This window comes from Oryza brachyantha, chromosome 8 (assembly GCF_000231095.2).
Source record: "Oryza brachyantha chromosome 8, ObraRS2, whole genome shotgun sequence".
NCBI classification, from domain to species: Eukaryota; Viridiplantae; Streptophyta; class Magnoliopsida; order Poales; family Poaceae; genus Oryza; species Oryza brachyantha.
In genome coordinates, this window is record NC_023170.2 from 12487717 (window position 1) to 12503057 (window position 15341).

The window sequence follows — 15341 nt, forward strand, 5'->3', positions numbered from 1 at the left end:
TCATCTTCAGGGTGTTTAGACCCTGTTGGTGATGATGATGCTTTTCACATCCCCCATGTCAATGGATTAACAGCCTCCCTAATTGTCTAATGATTAAGGATGATGGAGGCCAAAAGTACATCCATCATCCATGATGATAACAATAATATCTGGTTTTTATCATGGTTTATTCAGCTTCGAGTGGCGAAATTTGACCTCGATGCGACACCGAGACGCGGTGTACTGAAGGATTGTTCTAGCTGAAGTCAGATGATGCCCGTTTCCCCACTTCTTTTTTTGAACTGGAGTCAGATGATGCTTTTAATTCCCTGAAGGATACTTAGTATTGGTGCCAAACTGCCAATCAAGAAATTCCAGGAAAAGGAAATGATGAAGTGCACTACTTTACCCCAAATCGACTTGGGAATTCAAATTTAGCATGCAGTTCTTCAGTCAACCAATGAAGTGGTCATTCATGTGAAAAACAATAGTGATTTTACAATGGTCTCTACTGGTACTGGTAGTATTTTACGACTAGTAAAGACCACAAGAAAAATTGTCAAATTATGAACTGATACTCCCTCCATTTTTTTAAATGAATTTGGTTAGTTCATTTTTTATTTAACCAACATCGTTTAACAAAAAATAGAGGGGATATTTTTGTTCGCTGAAAAATATAGAGTTGATCATTCCGACCAGTTCGTGCAGTGAAGTCTTGACTGTTAGCTGGTCAACCGGTTAAAATGAAGGTCATCTAATGCAACAAAATAAGGGCTTTCCTGGCCAGTGAATCTGCTGCTGACACTACCACAATCCAGAACATTTTTACTTTTATTCACAATTTCATTTAACATTTTAGCCCTATCAATCTAGTCCAAAATTCTCCACCGTAATCGCGTCGCGATTGACAATATCTTTGTAAGGATAGAAGGAAGAATGTTTTGGATGCACAGAGACTTTGTGTTTGTGTGTGTGGGAGCATTTCATCCCTGTGATATCATGGGAAGTTTCATATGTTGACAAGGGAGAGTGAGTGTGTGAGCAGTGTTGACCTCCCCCATCATTCAACATTTCCTGCCTGCTGGCATCCAAAAATTTTGTCCAACAAGCACACTGCGGCTGCATATATCTCTGAAATTGCTGACCAAATCATCAAAATTGCAAGTCCTACATGCGCTCTCGCTCCGTCGCGGCGCCTAAATTTAACGCAAGAAAAAAAAATGAAATGAGTCATTTCTGAAACTCTAGAACAAATGACTGAACATTTTGCAGGGGAGGTCATGTTTACGACAACCGCGTAATCGGACAGAAGAAAAACAAATATACAGTAACTGTCAGCAACAGCTGGCCGGCATAATTTTGCCAAGAACTTAACCTTTTTTTTTTCCACCTAAAAACATGTAGAATTCCTAAAATTGATCCAGGTAAAAAATAAGAAACTTAGGATAAGCTGAAGATAACAGTTCTTGTCAGAACATGGAAGGAAAGGAGAAAGAGAAGCACGGAAGCTTTGTAGTGCAGCACTTGCAATTGCAAAGCAAGCAAAAGGGACCCAAGAGCAGAAGCTCAGTCAGGGCTCATGGTGGCACGTAGTCTCCCCCCACAGCTGCACTGCCGACGCCCCGGCCCTCGGACACGTATGCACACAGAGCTAGTGAGACCAAAAAATTAATTCTTTTCAGAGAAAAAAAATATATATGGAGAGAGACTTTGTACTCCACATCACACACAGAGACAGCCATTGTGAGTACTACAGTCTATAGTTAGCCATGTTTACTTTCTAAAAACTTTTTTAAAAATTATCACATCGAATCTTTGGACAACTAAAAAATATAGATGAATATTAAAATTAATTACACAGTTATAGAGGAAATCGTGAGACGAATCTTTTGAGTCTAATTAGAACATAATTAGCCATAAGTGCTACAGTACCAACATGTGCTATGACGGATTAATTAGATTCAAAAGAATCGTCTCGTGGTTTTCAGGCAGAATCTAAAATTTATTTTATAATTAGATTACATTTAATACTTTAAATATGTGACCATACATGTCGACGTGACCTGTGAAAAAAAAAATTGGGATGTAAACGGGGCCACTGCTGGATGGTTGTCTTGTCTCCTCTTCTTGGCCCTCCCTTATAAAGGAAGATGAGCATTGCACCTTGCTCCTTAGTCCCTCCTCCTGCATCCTCCCAAACTCGACCATAATTCAGACCTTGTTTCTTGTTTGTTGCTAGCATTTTGCTGATCTGATTCGATCGACTGCGAATTCATCAAATTCATCGATAGCTAGGAAGCAGCAAGAAGTTGAGTTAGTAGCAGGATATATAATGGGGAGGCAGCCGTGCTGCGACAAGGTGGGGCTGAAGAAGGGGCCATGGACGGCGGAGGAGGACCAGAAGCTCGTCAGCTTCCTCCTCAGCAACGGCCAGTGCTGCTGGCGCGCCGTCCCGAAGCTCGCCGGCCTCCTCCGCTGCGGCAAGAGCTGCCGCCTCCGGTGGACCAACTACCTCCGGCCGGACCTCAAGCGGGGCCTCCTCTCCGACGCCGAGGAGAAGATCGTCGTCGACCTCCACGCCCAGCTGGGCAATAGGTATGCCACGCCATTGCTGTTTATCGGTTCTCTAAATGTGAAAGAAATGAGTTTTGATTTGCTATTTATCAGTCGTATGTCTGAATGTAAAGTGAATATTTTTTTAATGTGTATGTGTATAATTCTTTTTTTTTGTATTTTAAAAAATGTTTATATTAGGTGGTCTAAGATTGCGTCTCACTTGCCTGGGAGGACGGACAACGAGATCAAGAACCACTGGAACACTCACATCAAGAAGAAGCTCAAGAAAATGGGGATTGACCCTCTCACCCACAAGCCCCTCCCCGCCCCTCCGCCGCCGCACGAGTCGCTGGAGAAGAAGAAGAAGAAGGAGGAGGAGAACACGGCGGCTGGGGTGGTAGAGCAGCAGGACGACGACGACGGGTCGTTGGCCCAGCTCAGGGAGTCACCCGGATTCTGCACCGACGAGGTGCCGATGATCCACCCGGACGAGATCATGGTGCCACTGTGCACGGCCGACGGTGTCTCGACGCCGACGCCGACGACGTCGTCGTCGTCCTCCTCCTCCTCATCGACGACGACGAGCTGCGACGAGGACGTCCCGCTGCACCCCCCGATCCTGGAGTGGCCGGACGACGCCAAGTGGCTGATGGAGCTCGACGAGGTGATCGCCGCGGCGGCGCCGCCGTCCCTTCTGTGGGACGACGACCTCCCACCGCTGCCTCTGCCGTCGCCGGCGGCGGTGTACGAGGAGCTAGACACGTTGGACTAGGAGAGGAGTGCGTTTGAGCAGGAGGCAGCAGCGTGGACGAACAAGCTTGAGCTCTTCTGATCCAATAATCAATTATTATTAACCCCCTGTAAATTATATGTTTTACAGTGCTGAATCAATCAATAATTACCCAACTAAGCTGCATGGACAGTTGTTTTCCTTGTGTCAACCACTGTCTATGCTTGCCATTCTGGTTAATTATTCCTTACTGATGTGACATGATCAATGTTCTCAGTTACAAACCAATTCGATCACTTGGGCTACGTTTTGTGGATAGATGAGAGAAAGACTGTTTGGTTTTTCAATATGTATTTAATGATATAAACAATGTAATTAACTAGTACGAAGTTGAAAACTATTTTAGAAATATGAGATAATAAACTTTTATATATAAATATTCTTTTTAAATATATTGTTTAGATGTTTGGAAATCACGTGCGTAAAAGATGAGAAAAAAAGTTGTGTAAACAAAAGTTCAGTTAGTTTCGGTTCAGACGGAAAAACAAATAAGTTCAAATTAATAGCTTGGTGAAAATTGTTGTACTGCATGTGGGGGTGGTTTAGTAATAATCTATGAGATTATAATTTAATTTATATCTGCATGTCTCTATAGCTAATCCTTGTAGAGTACTTACTGTAAATGATAATGACCAGAAAAGCATGCAGGAGCTTGATGTGAGAGCTATGAATTTTCAGGAAAATAAATGATGTTTCACTGTTCCTTTGTATGTCATGCATGCATGTAAGTACATGCCGTAATGCTAAAGGGAAATAAATTCAGAAGAGAAATCAAAGATTGAGACCTACTTCTACATGAATGCAAATATGCAATAGTGAGGGGATAGAGAGATGCTGATGCTGATGGATGTAGTTAGATTCTAAGAAGATCCTACTTTCCTTAAGTACAGTGTGCTTGTACTTTACTTCATTCATTCATTCATTCATTCATTCATATCCAGGTGCAAAATGACAATGTCAGAAGCTCCTGGATGAAAAAGGCAGATCAGATGGATGAGATAAAGTTTTGTGCCAAGTAAGTTAGGCTTAGGGTTTGTTTTATCCTCGCAAAATAAAATATCGGTTAGATAGGGCTTTCACTTATATATCTAACTCTCTCGGAGAGAATTTCCGAGAGAAGCTGTGCAGCAGTTTCAGTATCACTTTGTGATTACTTGGATGTTTGATGGAAAAAACCAAACGATAGATTTATAAATAAAAAATAATTTATAAATAAAAACTTTATATACATATTATTAGTGATCTAAAAGCCAATATAAAAAATAAACTTCGGCAGACCTGTTAATTTTAGTGTTTCTGACCACGTCCATTAGCTATACATACGCATCTATAGCGTGCATGTACATACAAAACAACAGCATGCATATCCACGCTAAAGAAGGAAAAAAAAAAGGCAATGAAAGTAGTAATACTAGACCACGGGTCCAGATCAGCTGATGTATGGTATGCAGTTGGTACTATTAGCCTTGCATGGAGATCGAAAGAACAAAATCTATGTACACACTGTTGAAAACACTATAGCAATACACGATGAAATTATTGTATCAATGGCGGTGGGCTGTTAATCATTAAAATAGACGGCTAAAACTGCATGCAGCCATCGGTACAGTCATAACTGTGATTACACCTGATCTCAAACCCTAGATCACACATTTTTTTAGAGAACGGTATGTATTTTTACCCAGTCTCTATATCCACTTGGATATATGCAGCCATTTTTTTTATTTCAAAAACGCTGAGAACTTAGCCCAAGTAGGGGACCTAGCCCCTCAAATACCCAATCTAATTTGAAATTCGTGCTCCTATAAAGGTTTAAACTCAGGACCTTAGATTCTACTCAGGTCACTGTAACCGCTAGGCTACGTACCCTTTCACACACCCTAATCACACATGACATATGAATGTATGATGATGGATCATCCTTAGCCATGCCAGCCGCACGCTCACATCAGCTTCAATTCTAAGCTTATATTCACTTGTGCAACCAGCTGCTAGAGCTACGTACCTTGCTCAAGTCCAAAGTTTCCATGCATGACGCATCCAAATTCCATTGCTCTTCTTAATTAATTAGTTAGTTAGTTAAGTCGAATACAGCTCGTTAGACCTTGTCGTTTCCATGCTTTTTTAAGAAAAAGAATAAATGACATATTTACCAATGAGAAATAATATATGAATATATACAACTTTTATATATACATTCTTAGCCATCTAACAATCAATGTTGGAAAATATACTACAATAAAATCCCAAACTAAATCCAAATTTAAGGTGAAAATTCAAAATTTTGCTTATAAATATAAATAAAAGGAAAAAAATGATATGCTAAACAGTAACCGGGGATATGTGTAGTTGATGTTCGCACTATTATATATGGGCATGCATTGACCACATGTCCACTGATGACAACAGGGATGGACATGGGTCGACCCGTGGGCATATTAGGGTCGACTATAGTTTAACTAAATGAACTAAATTTTATTTTATGATAAAACTTAGTTTATTTTGTTGAACTAGAGCTGACCCTAAATTATCCGTGGGTCGACCCATACCCATCCTTAGATGACAAGGTACTGATTGGGACTAATTTAAGAATTCCTCAGTCATTTTTAACTATTTAGCTCTGACTTTTAGATGAAAAATGTAAACTCTGATACTCCCTCCGTCCAGAAAATATTTATGGACAAATTAGACAGGACCGATATTATACTTTTTAAATGTTGACTATAATTTATTTAGAATATTTACTTTAGAAATGTCAAAGCCATATGCATATATTAATATTGAAAAGTATTTTGATGAAATTACGTGTTTGTTAATATATATATTTTAAATAGTAGTCAAAATTGTTTTTAAGACAATCACTGTTCAAAATAACAAGTATTTTTAAACTGGAGGATGTATTACAATTATTTTCAGTTACATCAGTCGTATATCTTAGAGTTATAAACCATGATTAAAAATACATATGTTCCAGATAGTTCCTTGGTAAGCGGATTTTATTTTATTCCACCATAACTAGTCAAAGTACCGCTATGCATACAGATTAGCTGTCTACGTCCATTGGTATCAAGCTATAGGACGGACTCTTCTCTATATATATCACATGGTTTAAATAAATGTATTTTTTGATAATAATTAGTAGGATATGAAAATTGACTTTTAAACCGTTATCAAATACATTATGCACATTTTTGCCAACTTCGAATGGAGATTTTTGAATAGAATTAAGTAATTAAGGGTTTTTTAATATTGTGTTGGTGTCTTTTAGTTTGTAGTTTTTCTATATTATATTAGTGTGTGTGAAATTTATTAATACGTGGTCTCTGTAATAAAGACCAAAATGTTATTTCGTTATCTAAAAAATCAAATAGAAGATGATAGACAATTGGAGACAGTGGACGTACGCGTGGTGATATGCGGTTATTGATACTACTGTATTGTCTATAGTGAATCTGGTCACGTGGTTATCATGCTACTCTATTGTCTTTTAATTGACTGTCATGATGTCTCTATTTATAGAAAATGCTCCATGGAAATTTCTAAAAAGATATTAGGACCTAGCATTTTAGGTATGTTGGTACAGGAGATGTTAGAAACTATTTAATTAAGCTCCTAATTTTGAAAATATTAATTAATTAAGATCTTCTTAGTGTTACTCTGTGAGTAACAAAATATAGTTATATGCACTCCAAACCGTCCAAAAAACAAATTTATCTAGGAATATGGATATATGACACATATAAACGTAAATATTCATAGGAAGAAATTCGTCTTTTCTTCAGACATACGGAGTAGAATTTCAATTTTGCAAATAAAATATTTACGAGGATGTACCTGCGACATCATAATTTATCTTAGTATTTAGTTTGTTCCCCACTTTCTAATCTTAGCCATATCTCATTTAGTTTACTTTTCTTTCTTAATTCCCATTTAAAAAAATCATAAGTACTATGACTATGTTCTTTTCTAGCCGAAGATAAAAGATTATCTAATTTTTATAATATCTATTTAATGACGTAACCGATGGAATTAGCTATTACAAAGAGAAAATTCTACATAACTTAAACTTTTTGCAAATAATATATCGTTTAAAAGTTTAAAAAGTATGCGCACAAAAACCAAGAAAAAAAGAATAACTAGGAGAAAACAACGCAGGAGCAGTATGCTATATGCTTATTTTGAAACAGAGCTGCAGTGCTAATGTGTTTATACTTTATCATTTGACTTCTTGTTTTATGCATAGGTAATGTGTTTATGACTTTCCATACGCCTAAAATCTATCTATATTCTTCAATCCAAGGTGTGAAACAACTTTTTTTTTTCCAGCAAGGGTATATGTCTGGAAGAAAAATGAACATATGCTTGAATGGTTCAAATGAAAAAAAAGAAAAATCACACATTCGGTCTAACAATCTGTTAAAGTGTGGGCAGTCATGCATAGTTTTTCTTTTTTTTTTGCACGTGGTCTAAGAAATAATTTTTTTATACCTTACACATATTTCTCCCTTTTTTTCTAAAATAATTAACAAAAAAATGCCCTGAAAGATACTGTACCTCCGGAACAAATTGACGCCTTTGAATCTTCAGACGCAACAATAATATCCACACTTTTTTGTAGGATCAAAAAAGAGTTAACCACATCTACCAGAGAGAGAATAGTAGGTAGAATCAAAACCCAAAAATCTTTTAGCGGAAATAAAAGATTACCTCCGGTTACGTCATTCCTGATATTACCTATGACACCGCTCCTATGCCGCCGTCAATCTATTTATGCCGCTTCTGAGATTAACTTAATCGCGCCGCTCCTGTGCCGCCGATCAGATCGTCGAGATCCACAGAAATACCAATAGATGAAAGCAGAATATGTAGATTGAATGATCTGAACTTTTTTACTTCAACTAGTATTTACAAAGTGCAATAACATCACTCCTCTCAAAATTGTTGATCTAGAATCAATAATTATTCAACTCTAATTTTCTAATTCTAAATCTCCAAAAAGCACGCCGGGGGCATACCCCTCGGTACCTATTTATATCAACAAAATCTATCTCTGACTAAAAAGCAGACTACTTATCCTAGTAATTCTCATCTCTCCAAAACTATCTCCAACTGCAATCCGATTTTATCTTCCACGCTATAGAAACCGAACTGGCGCTACAGTAATCCGACTTCCTACAGTAACCCCGCACGGCTACAGTGACCCGACCAACTCCTTCTCGCTTTTTCTCATCCGATCTTGATCCGATTTAATTCGTGATTTTTTCGATGCTTACACATGCAACATGTGAAGCCCGTTACGACTCTATCCCACACGGTGTTCCTCCACCATGTGCCATCTCGTATTCAACATCATCACCCGACATCCTTGATCGTCCGGACCTCAATTCCTCCCTGAGCTTAGTCACGATCCCACTGCCGGTGACCGATATTGACCTCCGAGAATCACGACTCTACTCCAACCATGTCACATGGTATTCCGACCATCCAGACCTCGGTTCCTCTCTGAACTTAGTCATGGTCCGTATCCCGACTATCCAAACCTTACTTGTTCCCTGAACCTAGTCATGGTTCTTACCAGCCATTAACCACAGTTGACCTCAAGTCACCTGCACACACAGAGACAAACCAACCGCTTCTGGATACAGATATCACAACCTGACCCACATTAGTCACACACACTCACACCAACACAATAACTGTTTCCAAACTAAATCTATCAATTTACAAACCAATTGTTCATCACAAAATATAGATCATGACTATGATCTTACAACTTTGACGACGACTATAGATCAATACTCTTTCAGTTTTACAACATAAGATTTTTTTAGTCCGGCTTATTTATATAGATGTTATAATCTAGATAAATATATAAACTATATACATTAATATGAATCAGGCATGACTAAATTTTTTTATAATATGAAACAAAGAAAGTACAATATAATTTGTGAAGTTAGATAATAGTAGATTTCTTGTAATGGAATTAAAATTTGAGAACGTTTTCTTTTACCACTCATTAAAATCTTGTTATATCTTGTCCTATCAAAATTTTACACTCCTTTTGGTGCTACTATAATTGTGCCCTTGTGGAACATTAAAATTATCCTTTTATCCTAAATGGATTTTCATTTTCCAAATAAATTATGTATATAACCAATAGAAAAATATTTTTAAAAGACAACTATATATATTCTTGTTGCAGTAAAACCTATACAGCCACTACACCATGATATAAAATCCGCAGCAGAGGATCAGGAATCCTGGTTAACACTATAATTTAAATAAAGTGAAAAAAGTATAGTTTTACAAAATTGTCTAACTTCCCCCTATATTTGATTAAGTGGTTTATATAAAGATTTTCCATATTAGTCGAGTGTTATATTAAGGTTGCGTTCGGTAATGAATTAGATATCTGATACGGAAAACATAGTAATAGATTATTACATGATTAATTAATTATTAGTTATAAAAACTAAAAAATAGATTGATATGATTTTTAACCAATTTTTCTATAGAATTTTTTTAAAAAACACATAGCGTTTAATCGTGTGAGAGGCATGCGGATGAAAAACGGTACAATCATGTTGGAGAAGAACTCAGCCGTTAGTCACACGGCCGGGTTGTTGACTTATTGTGGGGAGAGAACTAATTAAAGCTGGTTTTCCTTGCTTTTAGGTAACGTGTGGCGAACTAAAATGTACTCAGAGCAAATTCAATAGTATAGATAACTACTAGGTTCAATTCATCTACAATCAATTTAATAATCAACTTATACAATAGTTACTTACAAAATATTAATATAAGGTCTCACATATCATACCCATACTGTGTCTTGAAGTCTATGCTGCAGCTGACTTATCTCACTGTTTTTCTCTCTTCTCTCTTTATCTCTTTAAAATATATTTATAGCTGGCTTATAGCCTGCTATTGTATCCGGTCATGCTCTTGGTAATGATCACAAGTTGTCAACTGGCCGAAAATTAGCGAGAAATCAAAACAAGGTGTTCACACATCATCGTACGTAGGTAAGGTACGTGGTCATGCATACGTAGCCACACACTTGATGATGATGAGTTAGTAGTAGTGTGTTCGGTGAGGACACATACATGAAGTCCAACAAATTAAGGTGATGTTTAGTTGCTAAAATTTTTTAGCAAAAACATCATATCGAATGTTTGATCGGATGTTGAAAGAGGTTTTTGGACACGAATGAAAAAAACGAAATTTCACGGCTAGCCTAGAGACCGCGAGACGAATCTTTTGAGCCTAATTAATCCGTCATACTACATGTTAGTTGCTGTAGCACTTATGACTAATCATGGACTAATTAAGCTCAAAAGATTTGTCTCAAGATTTTTTCCATAACTGTACAATTAGTTTTTTGGTTCATCTATATTTAATGTTTTATTTAGATGTCTAAAAATTCGATGTAATATTTTTAGAAAAAAATTTTAGAAACTAAACAAGACCTAAGATTCTAGACGTTGACACCGACTTTTGGACGTACGTACTATAGAGCTATCTATATACCACGGCGATTCGGCCAACAGCTAGACCAGCCTTTAGTTTCCAATGACTTCCAAGTCAAACCCTACACTTCTTTTTTGTTTTGTTTAGTTAACCTTTTTTTCGTTTTCACTTAATTATTACTCCATCTGTTTGAAGCCATTATATTTTTATATATAATATTTAACCCATCGTCTTATTTAAAAACGATGTAAAGTATAATTTATTTTATTAATTAATATTTTGTATATGTTTATAATTTATCTTTATCGTTAAAGATATTTTAAACACAGGGTTGACTCTATATTTTCGAGGACCCTAGACGAACTCGGTCTCGAGACTATTTTTTTACTTAAAATATATATAGTTATATAAGCCATATGACCGGGAGCATCCTCGATGGTTGACGGCTTGACGTGTCCCAAGCAGACGTGCCCGTGCCGCAACGAAAGTTGGCAAACCATAGCTACAATTCACAGTCTCTGTAAACTGCAAATAGGAGAGTAGACTGACAGATAGGAGGTAGGGATAGGGGAACTAGAAGCGGAGGCTACGGAGCGGCAACACTGGCTGAAGTGCGACGCAACAGACAATGATGTTAGACGGACGCTAGGCGACCGTCGTGATGACGAATGTTGTGTTGGTGACGACTTTGGCACCTAAGCCGAAGTAACGCATCGGTTGATCACAACCCCTAAATATTTTACGAGTACGATAATAATCGTACAAGATTGTGAATATATGACGTGAAAGTCAACATGTAAGTGTGTTGCACGAGTCTGTAACAGGTTGATCATTTGTTTTTTTTGGGAGGGGGTAATGGCCCCTACATCTGGTGGACCCTAGGCCATCACCCTCATGGCCTATGGCCAGAGCCGACCCTGTTTAAACATAACTAATATAATTTTTGATATGAGTTAATGTGTATGTGGAAAGACATGTCGATATATATTGAATGAAATAACTACTATATTTTTTCTATGTTAACAACGAATAGAAACATCTATTGACGAAAATGCACCCATCCCTTCTATATTTGCAGCCATTTGATTCAGGATCGGTGGATGGGATCAACTTATTACAGTAGCTGATAAGCCCTAACCCACAGTATATTTTTCATGGTGCTATATTAATTTTAGTAGAATGACTGCTAAATGTTGTAGCACCATACATAATTTCATGTAAGTCTCGACATTTGTTCCTCCAAAGTTAAACCATCTAGTTTCGTGTGACGGATTTTCTAGAGATTTAACAATACACCCGATATCCAACCATCGGTATGTTGAAACATCCGTGCACGGTTAACCAATGAGTTGACAACAATCTAGTGTGTTGGGCTTTAGGTCACGACCGTTTGAATTATGTTTTTTTATTAATTATATAGATAATATATAGCTAATGAGTCATGGACATGATGAGATAATTGAACCAAAAATTTAAAAATAAAGTATTTTTTAAAAAAACTCCACATTTTATTATCAAGTTAAAAAAAACTACGCATACTATAACTTGTGGCACATAACCACCTGTCAAATGGTCGTTTCATAAAACTCCAACATTATTTAGATATAAACTTTTACTATACCTAAAACAATATTTCCCAAAGTAGTAAAGAATTAAATGAAAACATTAATAAGAAAATAGTACTTAGAAATTTCATATACCCTATTATAAAATTTGATGTAAATGCATTCTCAACACGTACATGTGCAGGGTTTTGTGAAACGAGCTGTAATACTTAGGAATATGCCACTGGTAATACTTCCTATGGTTTATGCTATATTATTGATCATAAAACTTGAGGTTTTCTAAAATTTACTCTTAAAAAATATCACATAGTTTTACAAGATTTTTGCATTGGTTCCACGTGAACCAGTTCAATTCATGCATCAAAGAAAAAAAATCTCCATATACTTTGTAATTAAGGCCATCAGTAATATAAGCGGAGATTATAGGTAGAAGTTGATCGTTTTGGAAAAGCCAGACAACATATTTGCAAGTGAAAAATAATTTATGGATAAACTTTATATACGTATTCATAGTGATTTAAAAGTAATGCGTAAAAAAACTATGATGAAAAAAAATCTAAAATCAGCTCTAAATTTAAGACAAAAATAAAAGATAAAACTCATAATGTAAGATGTTTGATTTTTTTTGCCTGCAATGTTTGATTATTTGTCTTATATAAAAAATTATGAAAATATCATTTATTTTGCTTGTGACTTACTTTATTATAAAAAAAAACTTTAAGCATGACTTATTATTTTCTATATTTGTACTAAATTTTTGAATATGACGAATGGTCAAACGTTGCAACAAAAAGTTAAACATGTTACGTTATGAAACGGAGGCGGTACTCTTTTGGAGTAATTTAAAACGGAAGATCTTTGGAGTAATTTCACAGGAAGATTGGTGATCTCACGATGAAGTCACGCAAGCGTGATCACTACTACATATGCAGTTGGATCTATCTATCACACTCTTGAGTCAGCTTGTGTACGTTGACTCGCAAACGAGTGATCCTATTGTGATGGTACGAGTTTACCGGTTTTGCTGACAAAAAAGTCAAGAAAAGACATGGCAATAATAGTCGATTACATTGAACCTTCCTACCTACCTACTGTACCTACCTCCAAGATAAATACATTTGTGTATTTACTTCCTGGGTGGTGACCTCTCCACGAAGTATGTTCACAAGTTATTAATTAATTTAATTAATCTACCGGCCAAGATTAATTTAATTAATCTACCGGCCAAAATTAATCCGCAAAAATCAATTAAACAATAATCTTTTTCATGTATTGATTAGTGCTTATTCCCAAATGAAATGATAGGTTGATTAATAAGTAAGGGTAGGAAACTCCCCTAAGTTTAAGAAAATCTATAGGAGATCTCCTATAATGTCCCTTGTGTGGACTTGTCATGGTTAATCTATCAACATTAATTACCGTCTCACATATGATGTAGTACGTGTTTTTTTTTTGCCTCATATTATTTCTTGGCTTTTACACGCGTGCTTTGAACGGTGTATTTTTATAAAAAGTTTCTTTATCATTTCATCTTTACATAGTAGATTTTCAATTTCATAGTACTTAAATTTATCATTTATACTATTAAATAGCTATTAAAAAAATCAAATAATATTATATCATTTATCTTTTACCTATCAAAAGAACACGATAGAGTTGTCGGTCAGTATATATGACTTCACCCAATCACGTTCAAATCCTTATTACCATAATTTCATACATATACACTCTTGATACAAATTTATTAATGTTCACGGGTCTCTGTCTATTTGATCGTGTATGTATGGGTTGTGTACATATGTACGGGCACGTGCATTTCCCATACGTATCTTTAGGGGCAGTGGTAAGAAATTTTTTTATTAAATAAACATTTTTAGCAAGTAATTTTATTACTAAACCACCGGACAAATTTTTTCTAAAACTGAACATTTTGGCTAGTGGCGTGGCAAGACAACGCTGTCACGCCATCTGATCGGACATGGCATGACGTGACAAGCCGTTTCGCTACGCCAACGTAGGTGGCATGACCAAAAGGTTCATAGGGTGAAAATATTTTGTCTAGAGGTTTAGTAATAAAATTATTTATTAAAAATGTTTAAAAATAAAAAAATTCCAATGATAACCCCTCTCATCAGTCTTGCTGGTAAAACAAAGCACTCTTACGGCACCTTTTTACTTTTCACTAGTAAATGCAAAAGAGTCGGGTAGTTTTCGAAGCTGAACTTTCTGATAAATCAGTAACCGTCTCAGATACGGTCATTCGGTGATGGAGGCTGCAGCGACTTGAAGCTTCCTGTAACATTCATATATATCGTTGTTAAGCTTAATTATTAGTTTAATCAGTTAATCACTCGATCATTTCTAGATAAACTGCTTGACTGTGAAATTACATTAGAGCATCTTGACTTCGGTGTCTCCTGGTGATGATTCTGAGTCCTCAGACACTGACTGACAGTATATACAAATTTTAAGATAGCGACTGATGATGCATAAGCATGTGGTTAATAGAAACTGAAAAGTCATAATCACATCAAACAGGCGATCAAATTAAGCGCAAGTCATACACTTCACTCTGAAACTCAGATCGGAAAGCTACTTTAGGACTCATTCCTTATAGGGGTCATCTTCTCGTTTTTTTAAAAAGAAAACCAACAAATATATTTGTAAATAAAAAATAATTTATAAATAAAACTTTTATATGTGTTAAAGGCTGAAGAAAAACTATGATGAAACAAAACTCAAAAATCAACTCCAAATTTAAGGTTAAGAATTCAAATTATGTCTTATATACATAAGCAGAAGAAAAAAGATGAAGCTGTAGATGAACGGATGAGTTATTAGCTCGTTTTCCATAAGTATGTTTTCTAAACTGCTAAATGATTTGTTTATGCAAAAGGTTTCCATAAAGTTTCTTTAAAAATCACATAAATCCATTTCTCAATTTTATAATAGTCAATGCTTAATTAATAATGCTCTAG

At 36.0% G+C, this 15341-nt stretch overlaps 1 protein-coding gene across 1 annotated transcript; it reads left to right on the forward strand.

Annotated features, from left to right (window-relative positions):
* Nucleotides 1–2168: 2168 nt before the first annotated feature.
* On the forward strand, nt 2169–3562 carry LOC102710895 (transcription factor MYB20). Its single transcript, XM_015840123.2, has 2 exons — nt 2169–2574; nt 2734–3562. The coding sequence occupies exons 1-2, from the start codon at nt 2312–2314 to the stop codon at nt 3305–3307; spliced, it is 837 nt and encodes a 278-aa protein (XP_015695609.2). The 5' UTR covers nt 2169–2311; the 3' UTR covers nt 3308–3562.
* The last annotated feature ends 11779 nt before the right edge of the window (nt 3563–15341 follow it).

Coding starts and splice junctions, on each gene's coding strand:
- LOC102710895 (XM_015840123.2), top strand. CDS start 2,312: ATGGGGAGGCAGCCGTGCTGCGACAAGGTGGGGCTGAAGAAGGGGCCA. Junction 2,575..2,733: donor CACGCCCAGCTGGGCAATAG/GTATGCCACGCC, acceptor TGTTTATATTAG/GTGGTCTAAGATTGCGTCTC.